The sequence below is a fragment of the Nyctibius grandis genome, chromosome 1 (genome assembly GCF_013368605.1).
Source record: "Nyctibius grandis isolate bNycGra1 chromosome 1, bNycGra1.pri, whole genome shotgun sequence".
NCBI classification, from domain to species: Eukaryota; Metazoa; Chordata; class Aves; order Nyctibiiformes; family Nyctibiidae; genus Nyctibius; species Nyctibius grandis.
In genome coordinates this window covers 26,364,578-26,385,294 of record NC_090658.1, presented here as the reverse complement: position 1 = coordinate 26,385,294, position 20,717 = coordinate 26,364,578, and the positions used below count along the sequence as shown (strand labels likewise).

General features: G+C 41.6%; 1 protein-coding gene across 2 annotated transcripts; it reads left to right on the top strand.

Annotated features, from left to right (window-relative positions):
• Nucleotides 1-1,462: 1,462 nt before the first annotated feature.
• MRPS10 (mitochondrial ribosomal protein S10) lies at nucleotides 1,463-16,909 on the top strand. Of its 2 annotated transcripts, XM_068399888.1 has the most exons (8): nucleotides 1,463-1,545; nucleotides 4,488-4,546; nucleotides 4,650-4,722; nucleotides 5,909-6,048; nucleotides 6,514-6,622; nucleotides 7,742-7,831; nucleotides 8,106-8,201; nucleotides 16,733-16,909. In XM_068399888.1, exons 1-7 carry the CDS (start codon nucleotides 1,510-1,512, stop codon nucleotides 8,190-8,192), a joined length of 594 nt encoding a protein of 197 aa, XP_068255989.1. In that variant the 5' UTR covers nucleotides 1,463-1,509; the 3' UTR covers nucleotides 8,193-8,201; nucleotides 16,733-16,909. The 2 variants fall into 2 exon arrangements, with proteins under 2 accessions (XP_068255989.1, XP_068255980.1); XM_068399879.1 differs by lacking the exon at nucleotides 16,733-16,909 and having other exon boundaries at nucleotides 1,464-1,545; nucleotides 8,106-8,304.
• Nucleotides 16,910-20,717: the final 3,808 nt, after the last annotated feature.

The following is a 20,717-nucleotide window of genomic DNA, read 5'->3' as shown; positions in this document are numbered from 1 at the left end:
AAATATAGTAGAAACTTGTGGGCTTGATTCTGAAGAGCAGCTCTATATTAAGGAATCTACAGTGGAACTTTTCTAGCAACAACGGGACAGGTATCTGTGCTAAACCTAGTATATATAAATATATATACACATATATATGCCTGGTTCTGTAACATCAGTTGGGTGCTGTTTTATTGTACAGCCAAGAATAGAACAATGATAACCAAAGAGTTACTCCTAAAGGAAAAGAAGAAATGCACCTTTCTTAAGCAGTACACGATTCGGGCCTCAAACATTGACTTCATTATTATTGTTACATTGGCTGATGTTGAACAGATGCTGTTCTGCCTATTTGTATATAAGTTGGACAGTTTTATTTCAGAAAACTTGTTTTCTTGCTGATGGTTGATGATGGAAAACTGTTCACTATTGAACTTAAGTCCTCTTTGATAAAACCTGTACATATAGAAAACATATTTTATGAGAAAAATCTTATTTTCAGTATTTAACTGTTATTTTATTAGAAGATGGTTGTAAATATTTTAGGTGCTTTAGTTTAAAAAGCAGACTGTAAGTCTGGAAGAGGAAGTTACAAAATAAAACAATCTACATTTGATATAGCTTGTGATCTATGCTGGTTTCAGGTTCCTGCTGTTAGCATTTGACTTGCCCACAGCTTAATTTCAGGTTACTACCTACCTCGATGTGTGTGTTAGGAGGGCTTAGTGGCATCAAGTAGTAGTTGTTTATTTCCCCCCGTTAAATATTTGGTACTGATCAGAACCTGTGTAATAATATATTAACTGCTATTTGTATGTGTAAAAAGAAAGGGGTTTATATGACATTTCCAGTCATTTTTTGTACTTTGGTAAAATATAGTTGGCTGGGTTTTGCTAACAGGCTATATACTGTTAAGTATTTTTAAGAGGGGGAGAAGGTTGAAAACTAAGTTCATGGGTGATTGTTTTTCAAAGGATTCCTGAATCGTTCCAGGCAAAAAAAACCCCAAAAACAACACCTTCATGTATTCACCTCTGTATACAATTGGGTGGACATAACTATTCTTCGTAAGAACGAGCTGTGGTAAAAAGCCTTCTCGGAGAGGGGAAGAAAGATGAAGAAACCTCCTTTACCTCATCTTCTGCAAAAAAATAATGAATGTCACCTGCCTTACGCTCGGGCTGGGAGAAATGAGCAATTCCCCCTTTCTTCCCTCTGGCCGTGGAGGAAGGAAACTTTTTCTCCTGGAAAAGGAAACGGAGAGCGTTTGTGAGGGGGAACGGGGGCGCCGTGGGCGGGAAAGGGTTGGGGGCGCACGGAGGTGAAGGAGAGCCGTCACACCGCGGGGGGGGCCAGGCGGGGACGGGGGTGGGGAGACGAGTTGGGAGCGCCCACCTCCTCTGCCCACCCCCAAGCGCAGCCCTGCTCGACGGTGCCGCAGTGCCTCCGCCTCAGCGCGGGTGCTTTTCGGTCGGGTGGCGGATGAGGCCGCTCTTCTCCTTCCGGGCCGCGGGTTGGGGCGGAGACAAGATGGCGGCGGGGTGGCTGTGGCGGCGGCTCTGTCAGGTGGGGTGTGTGGCGGGAGAAGGGGCGGGCGAACCCCCCGTTCTCCTTCTCCTCATCTTCCTTTCCTTCGGTGCCTTCACTCCTGAGAGTGGAGGGAGCTGGCTCAGACGCACGGCTGGCGGCTGGTGCCTGGCGCTGTGCAAACCCCGGCATCGCATCCCCGGTGCGAGCTGTATTGGAACCGTCCTGCCGTGCTCAGGGCGCTCCCGCGGGCTGGGGACATCTCGAGTGGCATCCTTTTGGCTGCGAGAGGGTTGGGACGTTACAGCGTGAGGCTGTGTCTCTGCCCGCCGTCACTGGCGTAGCGGGTCCTCAGAGCTGCAGTCCTGCTTTTGCGGCGATTGCTCTGGGTGTGAGGGGTGATGAAGAATAGACGATTTGGAGATCATGTGCCTAGTCTGTTTCTAGTCTTAAAGTTTCAAATCTTTTAAGTTAGAATGTAAGAAAATTTTTATGCTACCGATGTTTTCTGCTGGTTTCGACTTAGAAAGAGTGATTGCTTTCTCTCAAGTTGAGAAAATTTGATGTTGGGGCTTTCCTGTTCATTTTCTGAAGCCCTAAACTCTCCTCTTCTCTGTATGTGCTGTGCTCTGGACTTGCTCACCTTCCAGGCATCTGTCTCCTCCTGAATACTTTAGAATCTCTCAGCCAAACAAAGTGAAGGCCGTTTTGCTTTAGAAGAGGGGTAATTCTGTTTTGTGCAAGGCCTTGTTTCACACAAGAAATTTAATTCTGTTATGTTACAGCCTCAGTGTCTTTTCCACCTTCTGTGATGGCCATTAGCAAGAGTGCATCAAGTATATTTAAATCAGAGAATGGAGGAAGCTGTTAAAATATACTTTACTGCCTGCTGAATGCCATCTTTGCTACCTGGGGTACTCAGCGTATCATTTTGTCAAAATTTGCACAGAGCACCTTTAGTTTTATTTTACAAAAACTTTTGACTTATTGCATACCTGCATAATTAGTAACAAAAGGAGACAGCATGTAGTGGGAATAATATGTACAATCATAGAATATTGTAAAGGCTGCAGAGTTTAGTATGTGGGATAGAACTCTGCTGTTTCATGATGTTTTGTTTTACTTCTCTTTATTACATGAAGACTGATTTTTTTCTGTTTAAAACCACATAACATGATATGCTATGAGTGTATGTATCTTTGCATGCAAATAATCAATCTGTATCACGAGGTCAAGCAGTTAGAAGTAAAAGAATACATAGCAGAGACAGCATTCACACAAAAAACCAAAACCAGATACAACTGTTGTGTTACAATTCTAGTCCATAGTCTTGCATTTGTCGTCTGGGGTCAAGTTCTGTGCCATATAATTGCACACACAGTTGAAGCCCTGTACTGGATACAATCTTTTATGCTCATGGGCCTGTCTGCTCCCTGAAGTGATGTCAGGTGGTGATGTTAGTTAGTGTACTTCATATTGACGTTGAATGAAAGGGAGGCAGTATTCAGACTTCAGAGATAGAGAACTGAGGTGCAAAGATCAAGATAATTTTATCAGATGTATTTCTTTAGTTTTAGATATTAAGGCTCAAGTAGTTCCCAACATGAACTTTGAAATGGTTATCAACTATAGTGGCAAATATTCAGTGCTCCTAAAGTTGCTTATCGTGTCATGCACTTAAGAAGGTAACACCAGTGCTCATCTGTGAACATCTGGATTTGAAAGGCTTGCCTAAGGGGAGACATTCAGCTGTGCTCTCCAAACAGCAGTCAGCTTTTGAACAGGCAACTCTCCTGCCCCTTCCTGCAGTCATCCTCCTTATTGGATGCAGAATTCGTAGGATAAATAGCAAATGAGGCAGAATTACTTCAGAAAACAGCTTCATTCACTGGTGATCTATAATTAATATATAATGCATACTGGAGAAGGTTAGGGACCTAATAGCATCATATAGTTATGCATATCTATGAATGACTAAATTAGGATTACCTGGAAAAGTGTCAGTTCTGGCTGTTTTCTTATGTTTTGATTATACAGTCACCTACATAACTGATGTGTGGGGTATCTGTCTTCTCTCTTAAAGCTATGACTCCAACACCTGTTAAATAAGAGTATCAAGGGGCTGGATAAGTGGCTAATTTTGCTTCAGCATTCTGCTGCAGCCCTGAGTTTCTCTTAAGCAAGTGAAAGTTCTGGTTCCTTTTTTTTTTTTTTTTTCTCCCTCAAGTAGTCTGTAACTTTGCTGAATTGAGAATTAGTGGAAGGAAGCTAGAAGCCACATAATGTTCAGAAGGGAGCGATTATTCTAGTATGAAAGACAGTAATGTTACATCTTGATTAACAGTTGTATTCCATTTTTAACACAGGAAAAACCATGTTGTCTTTTAAATATGGTTCATTTACTTGTTAGCAGTGTTTCTATTTGAATGTTATTTTCAAAAGAACAAGTGTTCAAAATCACAAGGAACTTTTTGCTGAAAAAATGAGAAATTTCAACTTAAATTCAGCGGTTGAATTTTTGCATTTCTAGGATACTGTTTTCAATTGCTTTTACAACAGCAAGTCCTACTTAGGCTTGCCACTTGACAAAACTAATACATATTGTACTATGAAAGTAAAACTAAGGAGAAAATATTATTCTATACAGAAATGGTATCTGATGCCACACAAAGTACATTTTTCCGCTAAAAAAATGCTTTGTGATTTCTGTTCAGGTGCCTCGTTAATAATAGGTGAATACTGTTATATTGTTCCCTTAACATGTTCCTTTCTTCAGGTGCTATTGTATGCTGAAATACATTTCCATGCTCCTGCTTTCTGCGTTTTGCGATAGAGCAAACTTTCTACTTTGGCAGATCAATGCCTAGGAATGTGTTACGCTCTGGTGCGCAAAAAAAGTAACCTTTAATAAACCTGTATTAACTGGTTACTTCCCAGTTTGGGGGAAAAAAACCAACCCATAACCTATTTGTTTTATACAGGGATCAGCTTTTCCTGTCAATTATGCAAGCAGAATTGTGCAAAAGCAGTGTTTTCTTCCGTAAGTATAAAAGGCTCTCCTTCTTTCCACTTCTCCTCCATGCTCCCTCAAAAATCCAACTTTGACAACTTATTTTATCCTTTCTGCGTTACCACATTTCTAGACACTCTGACTTGATGAGAGTACGGCTGGCTGGATCCCATGTTGATACCCAGGAGCCTAAGACTAATCCTTTGGTAAGTGTTTTATCGAATGGTAATTTTGTATATTGTCTTAGTAACAAAGAGGGTGTACAGAAAAACTTGAATTTCTTTATTGTAGCTTTTTTAAGTTCTGTCTTAACTGTCAAACTTGCCGTAGAGAAAGAAACAATTTAGATTATTGGTATTTGAGATCTTTTTTCTTTTTTTCAGCGCTCATAATTGCCTCTTAGTCACTTTCTTCCTTCTCTATGCAGCTGTAACTCTATGAAATACCAGCTTTTTGGCCACATTCAGTTCAGTGCCTGTAGCAGCTTAGCCAGCCTGAGGCCTTTGTCTATGGCTTGGAAGCTGGGACCCCAGTGCTGTTGAAGTGGGAAGTTCATGAAGCCGTGTGGTGGATATCTTGCCTTTAGAATCCAAATGCCTTGATTTTGACTAGAACTTCAGAAACACGTGTTCAGTCTGTATAATACCTGCAAGGAAGCCAAAATCTTATAGGTAGTATTAGATCTACAGTGCCAGAGCCAGCCTTCCTGTCATGTCTGGTACATGCTGGATTTACAGTGCTAAACTGCCTGGGAGTAAACCTGTGGGAAAATCAGTGCTTCCTGGACACGTCAAGGCTTTTCAGATGATCAGTGAGCCTAGGCCATCAGAAGTTGAAGCTCTACCTGAAAATCATAAACTTGTAACTGAAACTCATAAACTTGTACCTGGACAAAGAGAAAGGATAATGTGCCTGGGAAAGCCTAATCGGTTGAAAGTAGCCTTATAACTGACTTAGTAAAGTGAGAGCTCTGGTTACTGTCTATAATGTTCCAGTTACTGTCCATCCCCAAGTGAAGTCTGAGAATTTCAAATGTTCTCACACCGCTATTTAAAATACAAATATTGCTGCTCCAGACTTGCTTTCACAATGAGTTTCATTCTTGCCTTTGCTACTGTTGTCCTCCTTATGTTTATTTGGCATTCCCTTTCCTTTTCTGATCAAGAAATTTTACCTAACTGTTCAGAAGTTAGGTATCTCTTCACACTTTTGCCTTCCCTGATAAGAGCGAGAACTGCCAGCCTCTTGCAGATAAACTAAAATAAGCAGCTAACAGTGTGTGGGTTTTTTCCTCTTTTACAAATGGGCACACTGGCTAAGAAAATATTCGGTGTGGGCATTAATTAAGGAGAACATGGAATGCTAACTCTTGTCCTTTCTTTAAAAATGCAGGTATCTATTTCAGATGAGCCAGAAACACTGTACAGGAGATTGTCCCTTCTAGTTAAAGGCCATGATAAAGCTGTGTTGGACAGCTATGAATATTTTGCAGTGCTTGCAGCTAAAGAACTTGGCATCTCTATTGAAAAAGTGTAAGTAACTGATCTCTAGAGCGATGTGGTGTCAGATCCTTCTTATGTCATCTACTGTAATTCAGGTTCTGTGCTTAAAAGTATTTTCTTTTTTTCGGAAGAAACAGGTGTAATCTGACATTTTTTCTCAGATAATAAATCTAACACTTCTTAGATGGCAGCACAGTGATGAGAAAGCAGCAGCAGTTCTACACTCAGCACTGCCATAGGAGAAATGCATTTTAACTGCATGAAGGATACTGGCAGTACTCCCAAGTACCATTGTCTCTAGCTTCCCTGAACTAGTGCTGGTTAATACATGAGTATTAACCATGCCCATGTGGGTTAATAATAAACTGTACCAGTGTTTAATACTTCCTTGTAGATCTTGTAAATGTCAAATAAGAACAGGGATTTCATCGTAATCTTTCAGATAATTTGTGTTAACATCCTTTACATAAAATGTTCTTTTTGTGCTTTGTTCAGGCATAACCCTCCAAAGAAGATAGAACGATTTACACTTTTAAAATCTGTGCACATTTACAAGAAGCACAGAGTTCAGTATGAAATAAGAACACATTACCTGTGTTTGGAGGTAAGAAAGATGTAAAAAAAAAAAACCCCCACGTTCTAGGTGCACAGTTCTAAGACATTAATATCAGGAGTGAACACAAACTTCCTATTTACTTGGGTTCTGGAGGAGAATGCAAGGAATAGCAGAAAACAGCTGACCTAGGTACATCAAATGTAACAAGTTATTCTGAATGTACAGCCTACATAATTTTTGGACTAAAAGGCTGATTTTGACCATCATCTTAACAGCTGAAAGAGTGATTAAAAAATAAGATAGACTTGAGGGTTATCTTTATATGTTTTATACTCTTGTTTTTTGAGAATCAGTGGGATAGGAGCTTTCTCAGGAAGGGAAGAAGACGCAGCTAAATCATTGTCATTACCAGTCACTAAGGGTTCTGTTCTTTGTGAGTTTGTCTCATGTTTGTGAACACACATACTTTTGCCCTATACAACATCATGTGGCAAACTAAAGCTGCGTGGGGGAAATACAAGAAAGGAAGCGTATACAAACCACTAGCTCTGTGGCTGATGACACAGACTTCTGTACGGTTTAGAATGCAGCTGTGGTTGACTTTCTTAGAAGAAAGATTTACTGCCAGCATTTTGTGGCTCCTGGGCGTCTTACTGTATATTTGCACAGTGCTTAGCAAAATGAGACTTTGCTTTAAGTCCCCAGACATCAGTGCAGTACAAATGGCTGCCCACAGACCGTAAGCACTATTTTTGCCATCCAGGAGAAACTAGAAAATCAAGAATTCAGTGGAATTCTGAAGTTGCAGGATTTATGACACGCTTGAACTTTGACGGTATACAAAAGCTGCTAATTCTTGCATAACCTGTAATTAATTTCGTCTCACATCTTAGACCTGCAGTGTTAAGATCTACCACTTCCATCATAATCAATGCATGTGATCACAGGCAGTATGCGCAGTTCTGTGGAGTGAAGTAACTACTTCATACTTGTGTGAGAGTTGTGTACAGCTTAACTGCCTCTGTTCGGTATTATGGAAGCTGCCTTCCTGCAAGATGTTTGGTCCTATAGCAAGAAGTAGAGAAGCTAGGGCAAACTCTTTTTTTTTGTATTCTGTTTGAAGTATTAATAATAGTAGTTCATTAAAAAAAATCACTTCTGTTTTAGTTAAAATACCTAACAAGCAGTACTGCTGCAGTTTACTTGGAGTATGTTCAACGAAACTTACCTGAAGGGGTTGCCATGGAAGTAAAAAAGGTAAGTTTCCATCTCACATTAATAACTGTTACAAGAGTAAGTCCTGACGAAGTACCAATGACTACTGAAGTCTTTAGAAATTCAGCAGAGGAAATGTGTGTAGTTTCAAAGGAATGTTTTCCGAAGTATTGAACGGTGAAGAGGCTGTATTGCTTGAAAACGCCACTAGGTGGCACTTTTAATCTGATAAATATCTCAAACCAGAGGAAAGAAAGCAAAGTAGTTAGATGTTAACTAGTTAGTACAATAAATGGTTGCTTTGCTTTCCTTTTAGACTAAGATAGAGAAAATACCTGAACACATTCAGGAACCCGTTTGGGATACACTACCTCAAGTAGAAGAAACTGAAGTCAAGTCATGAACTCAACAGGTACTGGGCTCCATTAGTGCTGAAATTAGTTGCTCCTATCAACCTAATTTACTGAGACAGTCTACTGTTAAATAAAAGTTCTCTTATAAAGTAATTACATAAACTCCTGTTTTATCGGGTTATTCTTGATCATACTCCGGTACATGTAGACTGAATAGCTGTAAAGTGAAGAAGTTTGACTGTACTCTGTGATCAAGAACTATGGTCATCTATAATATGTTTGTAGAAAGGTAAAATTTATCTTTATTTATATATATAAGTGTATTTATATATATAAAAATTCTCAATCTCCTTTTCATACTAAACAGTGTCTGAATTCTGAAATACTTGCAAAATCCACTTCATGTTTGTGTAATGTTTAATGTTATGGATGCCAAATTGTTACGCATTTTTTGCTATAGCTCCTTTGAAGTAACTGAATCCCAGCTGTACATGCAGCTTGCATATTAACTTCTAGTAAGTCAAAAACCACAATCTTAGAGGACACCGAAGCATGCTGAGACTTTTCTAGGCTCCTGCAGTTCCAGTAGCCTCATTTCCAGTCTTAGTAACTGCTTGCTGACAGAAGAACACAGTGATCACAGTACAAATCTGAGACTTCCATGGGCTTACGTCTCTAACTTAAGGAAGTGCTTGTAGAACCATGTTGCAAAGCAAATGGATACTAGAAAATGTCATTGTGGATAGGACAAACAGTGCATGAAGTGTTTCAGTTCACGACAGGGAAAGGAAAGGCCTTTCTCTAAACCGGCTGGGTTTGGTTATTGTATAAACCCAGTCTAGCTGGACACTGCTTATGCTTAGAGGGGAAAACCAGTACAAATAGCAAAAGAGTGCTCAACTGCTTTGAAAGTTATTTCACTGTGAATCAAAGGAGATAATACTAGGTTCAAAGCCATCATGAACTTTACCTTCAGATTGTATTAAGCACTTCTCCCTTTACTAGGTTAGCAGGAAGGACAGACCTGCAGGAATCTGCTTCAGTATTAAGGGAGTGGCTTTCATTTGACTGCTCTTAAAAGAATTTACAGAAGGAATAGCCAGCTGGGTCACAGGACAAGATAACCAGAGAGGCTGGATCATACTTATCAAGAGCACTCAAAGTTTTATACAATCACAAAAGAAAAGAAGCCCAGTGTTATTATCAGACAGAAATGGACAATCTTAATGTGAAATAGTTGAAAGACAAGAAACCAAGCTTGTGCTTGAAGGTTGTCTACATTTTCTAGTTGCAGAGAGGCCCAACGCTGTTGGGAGGGACATTTCAAGACAGTCAGTATAGCTCATTGTCACTTGTGATAGAAAGGAAGCTGCCTGTGCACTTTCTACAGTATGCTTCAGAAAAAAAAAAAAGGAAGTTAAAGCCCTTATGAGAAGATACACTGCCTAGTTCTCCCTTCAAGGTGTTTGCTTTCTTCAGTTTCAAGCTATTCTTCCTTCCCCTCGTTCCTAGTATTCAGTCATAATAGCTTTTCTTAAAGTCATGTCAGAGACTATATAACGTGAAGGAAGAAACTGTGAGCTGACCTGGTTAAATAAAGCTGGTGCTTTGGAGAAACAGCCTCTTTCATGTCTATATTATATTTTCTTCAAATTTGCCATGCCTCCGTGCTTCAGTTTTGCATAAGCCACCTGCCAAGTTCAAGCTGTATATAGCATCAAAATGTGACTGTGCTCAATATAAGTCCTTCCACATCTTGGTTTGATGCACGGTAAGATTAAGGGGTTGTCTTTTATTGTCTTTGGTGTTCTCCTCTCAGCCTGCAGTTTTTGGCTAAATGGCCAGTCAGCATGGCTTTTCAGTTGGCTCAGAGTTTTATTTATCAGACCTAAACAGGAACGGACTTAGGAGACAGCTGCAAAAAGTATTAACCCATGTAAGCAACCCCCTGGCAGAAGGGATACTTCATCTTGGGAAAGGTACGTTATCAGAGAATTCCTTGCTTCCAGCCTCATCATATGTTGGGGAAAGCCAGTGTACACGTAAAGGGATCTCTGGACCTTAACTGTGTTGACAGAGCCATAGCTAACTGCCATCACAGATCATCTCCACCTCAAAAAAGCAGAATGACCTATGCAGAGTCTGACTGTTACAGACCAATAATTTACTAGCACTGCTGTCTACTAACCTCTGTAGGCCACACTTCTCATCCTTATTTTTCCATGTATGAAACTTCCTCCCTTTTAAGACTGTGATCCTTCCCTGCTTCCTCTGTCCTCCCCTTCACATTTAGGGGTTTCCTAAGGCCTAACAATACACACAGAATCACAGAATCAATCAGGTTGGAAGAGACCTCTGGGATCATCGAGTCCAACCGTTGCCCTGATACCACCATGTCAACTAGACCATGGCACTAACTGCCGTGTCCAGTCTTGTCTTAAACACATCCAGAGATGGTGACTCCACCACCTCCCTGCGCAGCCAGTTCCAATGTCTAATAACCCTTTCTGAAAAGAAATTCTTCCTAATGTCCAACCCGAACCTCCCCTGGCGAAGCTTGAGGCTATGTCCTCTTGTCCTATCGCCAGTTGCCTGGGAGAAGAGGCCGACTCCCACTCCACTACAACCTCCCTTCAGGTAGTTGTAGACTGCAATAAGGTCACCTCTGAGCCTCCCCTTCTCCAGGCTAAACAACCCCAGCTCCCTCAGCCGTTCCTCGTAGGTCAGACCCTCCAGACCCTTCACCTCCAGGCTAAACAACCCCAGCTCCCTCAGCCATTCCTCATAGGTCAGACCCTCCAGACCCTTCACCAGCTTGGTCGCCCTCCTCTGGACTCGCTCCAACACCTCAACATCTTTTTTGAAGTGCGGGGCCCAGAACTGGACACGGTATTCAAGGTGTGGCCTCACCAGTGCCGAGTACAGAGGGACGATCACTTCCCTAGACCGGCTGGCTACACTGTTCCTAATAGAGGCCAGGATGCCATTGGCCTTCTTGGCCACCTGGGCACACTGCTGGCTCATGTTTAGCCTGCTGTCGATCAGCACCCCCAGGTCTCTTTCCGCCGGGCCGCTTTCTAACCACTCTTCCCCCAGCCTGTAGCGCTGCATGGGGTTGTTGTGGCCGAAGTGTAAGACCCGGCACTTGTTCTTGTTGAACCTCATGCCGTTGGTCTCGGCCCATCTATCTAACCTGTCCAGATCCCTCTGTGGGGCCTTCCTACCCTCCAGCAGATCGACACTCCCACCCAGCTTGGTGTCATCTGCAAATTTGCTGAGGGTGCATTCAATCCCTACATCTAGATCATCTATAAAGATATTGAACAGCACCGGCCCCAGAACTGAGCCCTGGGGAACACCGCTAGTGACCGGCCGCCTTTGTCTTTATCTCTAGTTATGTATTTGCATAACACCGTAACTGTGCTGATCATCTTTTTCCATCCCCTAATGTGGCTTCTGACTTTCACAGCATGTTCCTGATCCTCACTTATAAAACTTCGGGTAAACTATTTTGTTGGATAAGCTATTTCATTCTTTACTTCTTTTCCCATTCTTTTACTACGTGTTTCTCCAGTTTTGCTTTTTCTGCCACCTTTCTTAGCAAGTACCAACACAACACTCCAATTATTGTTTTAGGTCTTGTCTCAAGTCATCTTTCTACCTACTGACCATCTCATCTGATTTTAAATCAGAAAATTTTAGTTGAATTTTAGAGGAAGTTAATAAAAATGCCATGCTTCATGCCATTTATAAACATCAGTATTGGAGCATGCTGTATTGTGTTCTTACGAGTAAGACATCCAAAGCTGAAATGATACCTGTATGAAGAGCCCACTTTTGAATTCATACAGCAAAATTGCCAGAATCACCATTTTCATGCCCTGAAATAAAGGCAGCATATGCCACACGGGATGGTCTGTGCATCACAGCAAAGCATTTCTACCTTCCTAGAACTCCAGTTTGAATCTGAAAGAGTCAAACCACTGCCAGTATCACTGTGTGTGTAAACTAGCACTTCCCCCTTAAGGAGGGAGGGAGAGGTTTCCAGACATGGAACTGAACTAAATCCTTAGGATCAGTTCAATATCACTGTGTTTTTTATAAAGGAAAGATGGATGAAAAGACTTGACAGCATGCAGTAGCAAAGCTTGACTTTCAATATCCAGTAGCCTGCAGTCTCACCTATAATCAGGACACACATTCTTAATCCTGTTGCTCTCTCACCCCGGCTGATACTTCATTAGTCCCATCTAGCAAACAAGTTTAACCCAAGTCAGTCATTCAAAGGAGATTTTAAAATGTTTGGTTAAGCTCATGCTCTGTCTTTCTAGATGGAGAACAAACCTTCAACCTCAGTATGTTTGCTTTCCCTCCCCCCAATTCAAGTTTCCCTGTAATCTGTAGCATTCAAGGACAGACACCTCTGGTCTGAAATCCAGTCAAGTTCCTTCTACCCCTTTGCACGTAGCTGTATTCGGTTCTAGCCTGCTGCTATACTCTCACTGAGCACTTCAGAACATCTTTAATGGAAAAGAACTGAAAATGCTCAAGAACACAGACAGACCAATGAGCAAATATTTGATAAAGTTTTCCCTTATTTGAAGGCTAAGGCAGACAACCCAAACTATTTGCATTAACAGAAAGAAAATGATGCTTTTCTGAGTATGGTTCCTCACTGTTAGAAGACTGCTTTATGACCATCCTCAAGCTTGTATGGGTAGATGTCTAGCATTATCTGCCAGTATGAGAAAATATTTTCCCAAGGGTCATAGAAAATAGATGGCAATGTAAAGCTGTTACAGAAACGCACAGAGTCGTAGCAAATGCTAAGAAAAGTATCATGAAAGCAGTTGCCAGATACGACAGTGAACCTATTCATTCCATCCCTGGTTAGACTGTCTCAATCTAAATAGGAACTGTGCTAAATATTGGCACTGAAGATAGACAGGGTTTTGAGTGCATTCAATCTTTAAAATCCTTGGTGACTGCCAGTAAGCTGGAGGTGGATTTCCTGCTACAAATACTTTGTGACTAACAGCTGCCAGCCTACTTTAGGTGTCAAAAATATACAGACCAATATATTATGTAAACAATATAACAGCTGTTTATAAAATTTTCAGGTTTGTAGAATAATCTAAAACTAAATCCAGAGCATTCGCTTAAGTTACTTTTCTTCGAGCCATTTCACCATTTAAAAATTGTCAGGAAGGCTCCTCTCAAAGGCAGTTGTGGCAGAATCCTGTTACTTATGGATCAAAGATGTCTTAAAAACAGTCTAAATTACCCTGCATTTCCAAGATACTCAGGGTTCATTTGCTATAGGACCGTATCTTTCAGTAAAAAAAAAAAATAAAAATGTGAACAGTAATTTCTATATCATTTAGTAAGGTATTTAAAGACGCAGTCTGAATTTATTCTCAGCATTTCATCAAAGTGCTCTAGAACGTGTATTTCCCTTTCTTATACATGCCGGGGGTCATCAGTCACGCCTGGAATGTTACTTCGATTTTGGTTTCTACAGTTAATCTTAATCATACCAGCACCACAACTTAATTGTCATGTTAGCTTTAATATGACTATACAGCAAGCTTCTTGCTTTAGAAGCTTTTCCTGCCGGTCTCTGCATTTCATGTGCCAGGAAATTAATTACTATCTATCTGTTATTCCAGGGAGCACTGGCAATAAAGCAAGTCCAAGGGGAAATCTTTTACCCAGGAAGTTGTGACATGAGAAAGTTTTCCTCTTTGTGTAATATAAAGTTGTAGTTGAAACTGCTTCAAGTCTGGTATTGTTTTAGATCAAACTGCACTAAAGCAGGCAGAGTCTACTATTTGTCCCTTCCAATTAGAAATTTGGAAATAGAACCTCACATGCTGATCATGACTTTTCCTAGCAAGCACCATTAGGAAATGCCACCCTTCCTCTAGTTTCCGTGTGTCTGCAGCCACAAAAATAGCACAACTGGCTTTTAAAAATATCTTGCCTATCATAAAAGTTGGGGAGATTTCTTGCTCCTATTTAAACAGTTCATCCTCAGGTTTCCCTCTGACTAGTTTGCTGTGGTCTTTTCAAGTTCAGGGGTTTTTTTTCCACAAAAAAAACCAGTATTCACCTTTGTCTGTTTGTGTGGTGAAAAGCAGAAGTTACATTTCTGAAGGTCATTCATGTGCCAACCATGATAAATCACTAAGGCCCTCAAAGGATCTGCGTGTATGACAGCATATCAGTGCACCAGGGAATGGATGTACCATGCATGCCCGTGTATACTCAATACCTCAACTGACCCAGTTTCTTCCAAGATGTAGGAATCGGAGAGGTATTTCATTTACAGTAAGAATATGAAAAAAACTTTTGATACAAGCAATTTCTTTGTTCAGGTAGGTGAACACAGCACATGTAACATTTCTCTTCTGTAACATTTTTCTACATACTTCTGTACGGTAAGGGGACAGCATTATGGGATCTGGGGTTTTGCTTCTCTCTGAAAAAGAAATTACTGTCTCGCTGTTCAATCTGAAATTCCTAGTTCTCTTAACAAAAAGTACCTTTCTTTGGAAATGCTGTTTATTGAATTAGAAGAAACACGATCGATAAAAAGTACATGTTTTCTGCTTTCTACTTGAATAAAATGCCACTTGATAGTATCAAAAAGCACGCAGTGTATCACATCTGCTGATGCAAGGTCTTTTGTACATCAGCACATTATTATCACTCATCTTCATCCCCTCCTGCCATGTAAATATTAACTCTTCTTTGCTTCAGTATTAGAATATGTTTCCAGTTCAAAACAATAGGGTTTTTAGTTACTGAAAATATTCATAGGGCCATTAGAGTACAAAAGTTTCACTTTTGCTCAGAGAAGGTTAAAATACCTACATTATGGAGACACAGTGACATCATAGCTAACACCAAGAAGACTCCAAACATGTACAGCAACTTCAGATACCTAGAACTGGTTAGAGCTGCTTTAGCCTGCGGTGGTCATGCTGTTAAGAAATTAAAGAGCAGAAGGTTTAGTTTGCCATCAAAAATCAAATACAGTGATGAAACTTTCAGACCAAAACAATCATTCTGTATTATCCAAGAGAGAACATCATAAAAACATAGATTAGTTCAGTAACTACTTGGGAGAAAAATGAATTATAGTATTTTAAACAGGATCAATTTTAAACTGGCCAATTCTTCCCTAATGTTGGCACCCACCCAAAAGCAGAAAAAGTCATAATGCAGATTTCTTTTCGCTTTTCTCTAGCATCTCATTCAAATCTGTACCTTTACTTCACTTTCAAACACTTAATAACCTGTCCCAACGCAGGGTATCAAGGGTTGGAAACCCTGTCCTCGTATGCTCTCTCCAAACCATTTTCAACAAACTGGGCAGGGGTGTACTGCAGAACTGGTTTGAAACACTGAGAAGAATGTATCCATTTTTCTGGGTGTCCACAGAAGGGTCAGGGCTATGTCTTCATCTCCTTCTTCCACGTTCAGTTTTCCATTTCTGGCATACAAGCTGGAACACGCATGTCTACCAAGCTGTCAGCTAAGCTATCTACTGTGTTGTATGTGCTTCTACATAAGCATTTGTGGGTTTGGGGTTTTTTGAGCTATTGTTGCTATACAGGTGGATTCAGGGAACTTATGTGGTTAGCATACTTTGGATCTTTCTAAAATGCCTCTCCCCTACCAAAACAGACTAAAATTTTAAGAGATGCTGTCTTACTCTCCATATTCCATATTTTTCCAGTGCATAAGCTTGGTAGTTCTTTAAAGAATACCAAGTTCATTGTAGTGGTTTTTACATTAACAATACATTATAGCAACCACAGTGTAAGGAATTACAGTGCCAGTAACATATCAGCTATTTTCTTGTCAAAAGAATTGCAGCTTGATTTTTAACACCATCACTCAAAACACAGCTTACACTGGCAAAAAAAAAAAAAAAAAAGTAGTGGCAAAGCAGTTTCTAAACTTAGTTTCCATCAGCAAAATATTAGGCTAAATATGGCTATTTGAGAATGGATGTTTAATACAAAAGCACACAGCAGTTCTGTTCTTAGCTAAATTAGTTTTGTTTAAGAGTAAACAAACAAGCAACTTGCATACATAAGTAAAAAAATATTTGCCTGAATAACTTTTTGTTGATCATTAATGCTAGAGAAAGAGGGATAAAGAAGTTTTAAAAATCTGTCACCTTAAATATGGCCGTGCTCTGCTCTTTCAATAAGTCAGCATACCATCTCCAGTTAGCTTCAAAGGGCGATTGTGTTACCCTTCAGAAGATAATAGCATCATTCTTGCACCAAAAAAGTCATGCCCTGTCCTGAAAGTGCTGCAGCTGAACTGGCCTGCTGAAATGGCCAGCTCCAAAGGTACTCGTGTTCTTGTGCAGGGAACTTTCAGTTTCATTAGGTAGCCTGTGAGTAGAAAGTTTGGGTTTTTTTTGTGATAAAAATATCATTTTATATTTTAAGTCAGCAGCTGCCAAACTCTGTATGTGGTCATGGCTCTGCTTTTTTATTTTCACTGGTACTTATTTTCTTGTTCTCTACACTTACGCAAATAGCACATCAAGGTACTTGCCTTTGCATAGGTGCCAGCAGTTACCAGGAAAGAAGTGATGTGTAGGAACAGGCAACAGAGAAGATCAAGCAAGGATGGACTGAGATGAAGGAAGAAATGAACTCCTCTCTTACCCTTCACATTGATTTCACGCCAGTATCTGAAGAGTTATGCATCTTTCTTTTTATTATATGCCACAAAACACCATATAGTAAATAAATTGGCATTCAACTTCATAAGCTATATGCTTCAGACCGTGGTGTAATTTCCACTGCCTGAGTAACTTATGGCAAAATGATTTCAAATTTAGCTCTCCGTTTGTGCATTTGGATGGTGATCAATTTGACTGTGATCAATACATTAATTCCAATTAAAAACATACACTTAAATGAAAAAATGGCATCTCACAAGGGAAAAGGTAAAAGTAGTAAAAAAGCAGGGATGAAGAAAAGCATAGAAGTGAGTGCTGCGCTGATAAATGAGACGAATGAAGGCAGTAAGCTAGCAACGAGCAATCCGTTATGTTTAGATTAGCAGAGTTCTCTAAAATAAAGGAAGCAGCTTTTATAAACCCTGTGTCTCTGGAACATGTCACACAGATCAAAGTGCTGAAGATGCACAGGTAGCAGCAGCAGACTTCTGCTGACAGGGTGTAATCGTGGCTGCTGACAGAATTAGGTCAGCAGAACAGATTACAAATAATTCAAGCTTTTTGCCTTGGTTTTCTTTGCAATATTGTTGCCGGAATCAAAGACGCTGCTGCATAGGAAATCTGTAAATAGAACGTTGCTGGTGGTACGTTACCATGCTAGCAACTAGAAGCTCCAGTGTAAGTTACGTGATTTCACTTCAGACATGCAAGTTCAGCTAGCAACTTGGTTTAAAATGTGTAAGTCGAGGGAGCGATGAGCCATTGCGTTTCACTTAGAACAGAGTTGTGGAAAAGCTGTGAAGAGAGCCTTCAGGGAGCGAGGTCCAGCACTCCCCGCTGCCTTTCCCTTTCCTCGGTGCTTGTTTGGGCTGTAACGCCCCGGGCCGCCCGGGGAGCCGCTGCCAACGGCCCAGTGGGGGCGGCGGGTGCTCCCCCCATCACGGCAGAGGCGAGAGCCCCTCCGCCTGCTCACCGGCGGGTCCCACCTGCGGGGAGACCTTCCAGAGTGCCAGGAGGACTCGGCACCCACCCACCCACCGGACCCCCGCTGCGAGAAAGGGATGCGGCCTGGGAACGCTTAGCTGCCTGCCCGGTTACGGCGCTCCCGCGGCCGAAGGGGCTTGGGTCACGGCTACGGGCTCGGGCCTGCCGACTGGAGGGGGCTCTGCCGGTGTCCCCTGGACGGCGTTCTTCCCACTCCGCTCCCGCTCTCAGGGGAAGACACTGCCTTAATGCGGCCCCATCTGTGTCACGGCGTTAAGCGCTGCCCGAGTCTGCCAGGTACGTTACCAAGCCCCTGGGTTAGCGTGCCTGCAGTTGTCTAACAGAAGAAACACTTCAACACAGATTGTAGAGGTTGATCTGTAGCTGTTACTGGTATGGTCCCCTGATACCAAACGGAACGGACTTTCATTACATCCTCTTCCTCTTGACTGCAATGGGAAAAATGTGTTGTATCCGGCCTGTAAGTTGGAAACGTTAAAAAATTATGTTTCTGTTGTTGCTACATGTTCTCTGAGGAAGAGCGATCTAATTTAAGAAAAGGATTATCATACCACACTGGGTGGCTACATGTTCTCCAGTCCCAGGGGATATCAAGGTCAGTGCTGCTTTGCTGCCTGTGCCTCAGCACAGAGAAGCCGAGGTGTTTGTTAATCTCCTGGGGAACACGTCTTCTAAGACACGTTTGGGAATGGCAGCACAATGTTTTAAGTAGTTCACAAACAGTTTAATCCTAAACACCAAATCCTGCCCAAGCAGGCCACACACGGTGTGGGGAGGAAGGAGTCAAGCAGAAAAGGGGCAGCAGTCCTAGGAGTATAATTGGTTTTGAGGGTGAAACTGAAGTCAGGATGAAGGAAAATGGGGGACAGTAGATATTAAGCTACAGGCCCAAATCTTGCAAGCAGGTAGAAAACCATCCCTGTTATTGTCAAAAGAAGTGTGAATAAATGATTACAGAAGCAAGTGCTGGCATTCAGAGCGTCACAAAAGAGCAGGATTAATGCATTTTTAATTCATAAGGCAACATTAAAAAGCAGAACAAAACTGAAACAAGTAGTGTGAAATACTAGCATAGCCAGATTTTTGAAAGAGCATACAAACAGCGTGTAAATCCAAGCTATATTCTTACTACCACCAAGTTCCTGTAATTTCCCCTTTTTGTGTTTAACACATACATGAATGCACAGGCTTCCGGCTGTTCACTATGTCAGCAGTTGTGCCCAAGTTCAGTCCCCAAAAAGCTCCTGAGCCCTCATGGTTCAGCTCTGAACGAAGCCTCCTGCTCTTCCTGCTGGCTCCCAGTGCCAAACTGCAGAAGGCAATAAGCAACCATTATTGCAACATACAAATAAACCTCCTTTGCCATACTTCTGACAGAGGTAGGAGGGATTGGCAATATTTTTCCTCTTACAGAGCATGGCTGCCAACTCCACCAAAAAAACTGGTAGTCGGAAATAGTTAGATCTTAGTCAGTGTTGTTACACGACGTGTTGGCTTTGACAGAGCCTGCTAAGGAAGCTCCTGCTGCTGGGCCACAGCCGACTACCGCTCCCCTACGTCTGCTGGGGGCTGCTCGGTTAACCAGGCCAGTAGAATGACCTGGATTAAGCCAGCTTGCTCCTCACCAGAAGGGGTTATCTGTAAACTCGGTCAGCTTTACTGGTTTTATTGAATGGGCAGACAGCGGTATTAACAACACATAGGAGTAACTCCTGCAGGCTTCAGTGTAACTGAAGTACAGTTAACATGCTTACTTGCTTCAGCCAAATCCATGGATGCTCTCAAGACAGACTACCTAGAAGCTACAATCACCGACTGCTAAACCATTTTTCCCCAAAATATTCCATGTTTCCATCCTATTTGGAATTATCTGGCTTTCAGTTAATTCTGGTACTCTTTTCTCCAGGAGACAAACTGGAATCTGTTGTGCATACCTTACAGGAAGGAAAGCAGCAGTAGCCTGCGGAGTCCCACGTTAGAGCCCAGTTTACAGCCCCTCCTTACTAAACATCAGAGGAGTTTCTGCTGGGTCATACAGAAACATGGGGATATAAGCAACATAAATTTCAAGCAGAGTTGAGATTGAGTTTACTTTCTTATTATTTGACATAATGTAAGGTGGTTTGGGGGAATGGTGTACCTTTGTACACGCTAAAGCACTAAACTTCACCCTTACAGCAGCGTTCAGTAAGATTCAGCAGTAAGACGTTAGAAGATCCAGGATTTAGTGTGATTTCATTTAGAGCTTTTGATTTTACCTTTTAGATTAAAGCAGTCTGAATATTAAGGATTTCTGCTGGGCCTCATCTTCCTCCTCCCCTAGCCTTATTGTAGAGGTTTGCCCAGAAAACATGTAGTGAAACACTGCAGGCCATAGGTCAGTTTGGGAAGATGCTCTATCTCAAGTAGTGTGTATGCGAACGTGCCGTGGGCAGCGTTCCCCTGCGTATACAGAGGATCTGTCTCTTAGGCAGGTCAGATGGCATTTAGGTTATTCCTGCTTCTGTAGCTACATGGAGATCAGAAGTAACATGGAATCATAGAATGGTTTCGGTTGGAAGGGACCTTAAAGATCATCTAGTTCCAACCCCCCTGCCACAGGCAGGGACACCTTCCACTAGACCAGGTTGCTCAAAGCCCCATCCAATCTGGCCTTAAACACTGCCAGGGAGGGGGCAGCCACAGCTTCTCTGGGCAACCTGTTCCGGTGTCTCACCACCCTCAAGTAAAGAATTTTTTCCTAATACCTAATCTAAATCTACCCTCTTTCATAAAACCGTTCCCCCTTGTCCTGTCACTACTTGCCCTTGTAAAAAGCCCCTCTCCAGCTTTCCTGTAGGCCCCCTTCAGGTACTGGAAT

What these genes read in the sequence shown, in the direction of transcription:
- MRPS10 (XM_068399888.1), top strand. Translation starts at nt 1,510, where the DNA reads ATGGCGGCGGGGTGGCTGTGGCGGCGGCTCTGTCAG. An exon ending in AGCCTAAGACTAATCCTTTG is followed by an intron (nt 4,723 to 5,908) that starts GTAAGTGTTTTA and finishes TTAAAAATGCAG; the next exon opens with GTATCTATTTCAGATGAGCC. An exon ending in TTGCCATGGAAGTAAAAAAG is followed by an intron (nt 7,832 to 8,105) that starts GTAAGTTTCCAT and finishes CTTTCCTTTTAG; the next exon opens with ACTAAGATAGAGAAAATACC.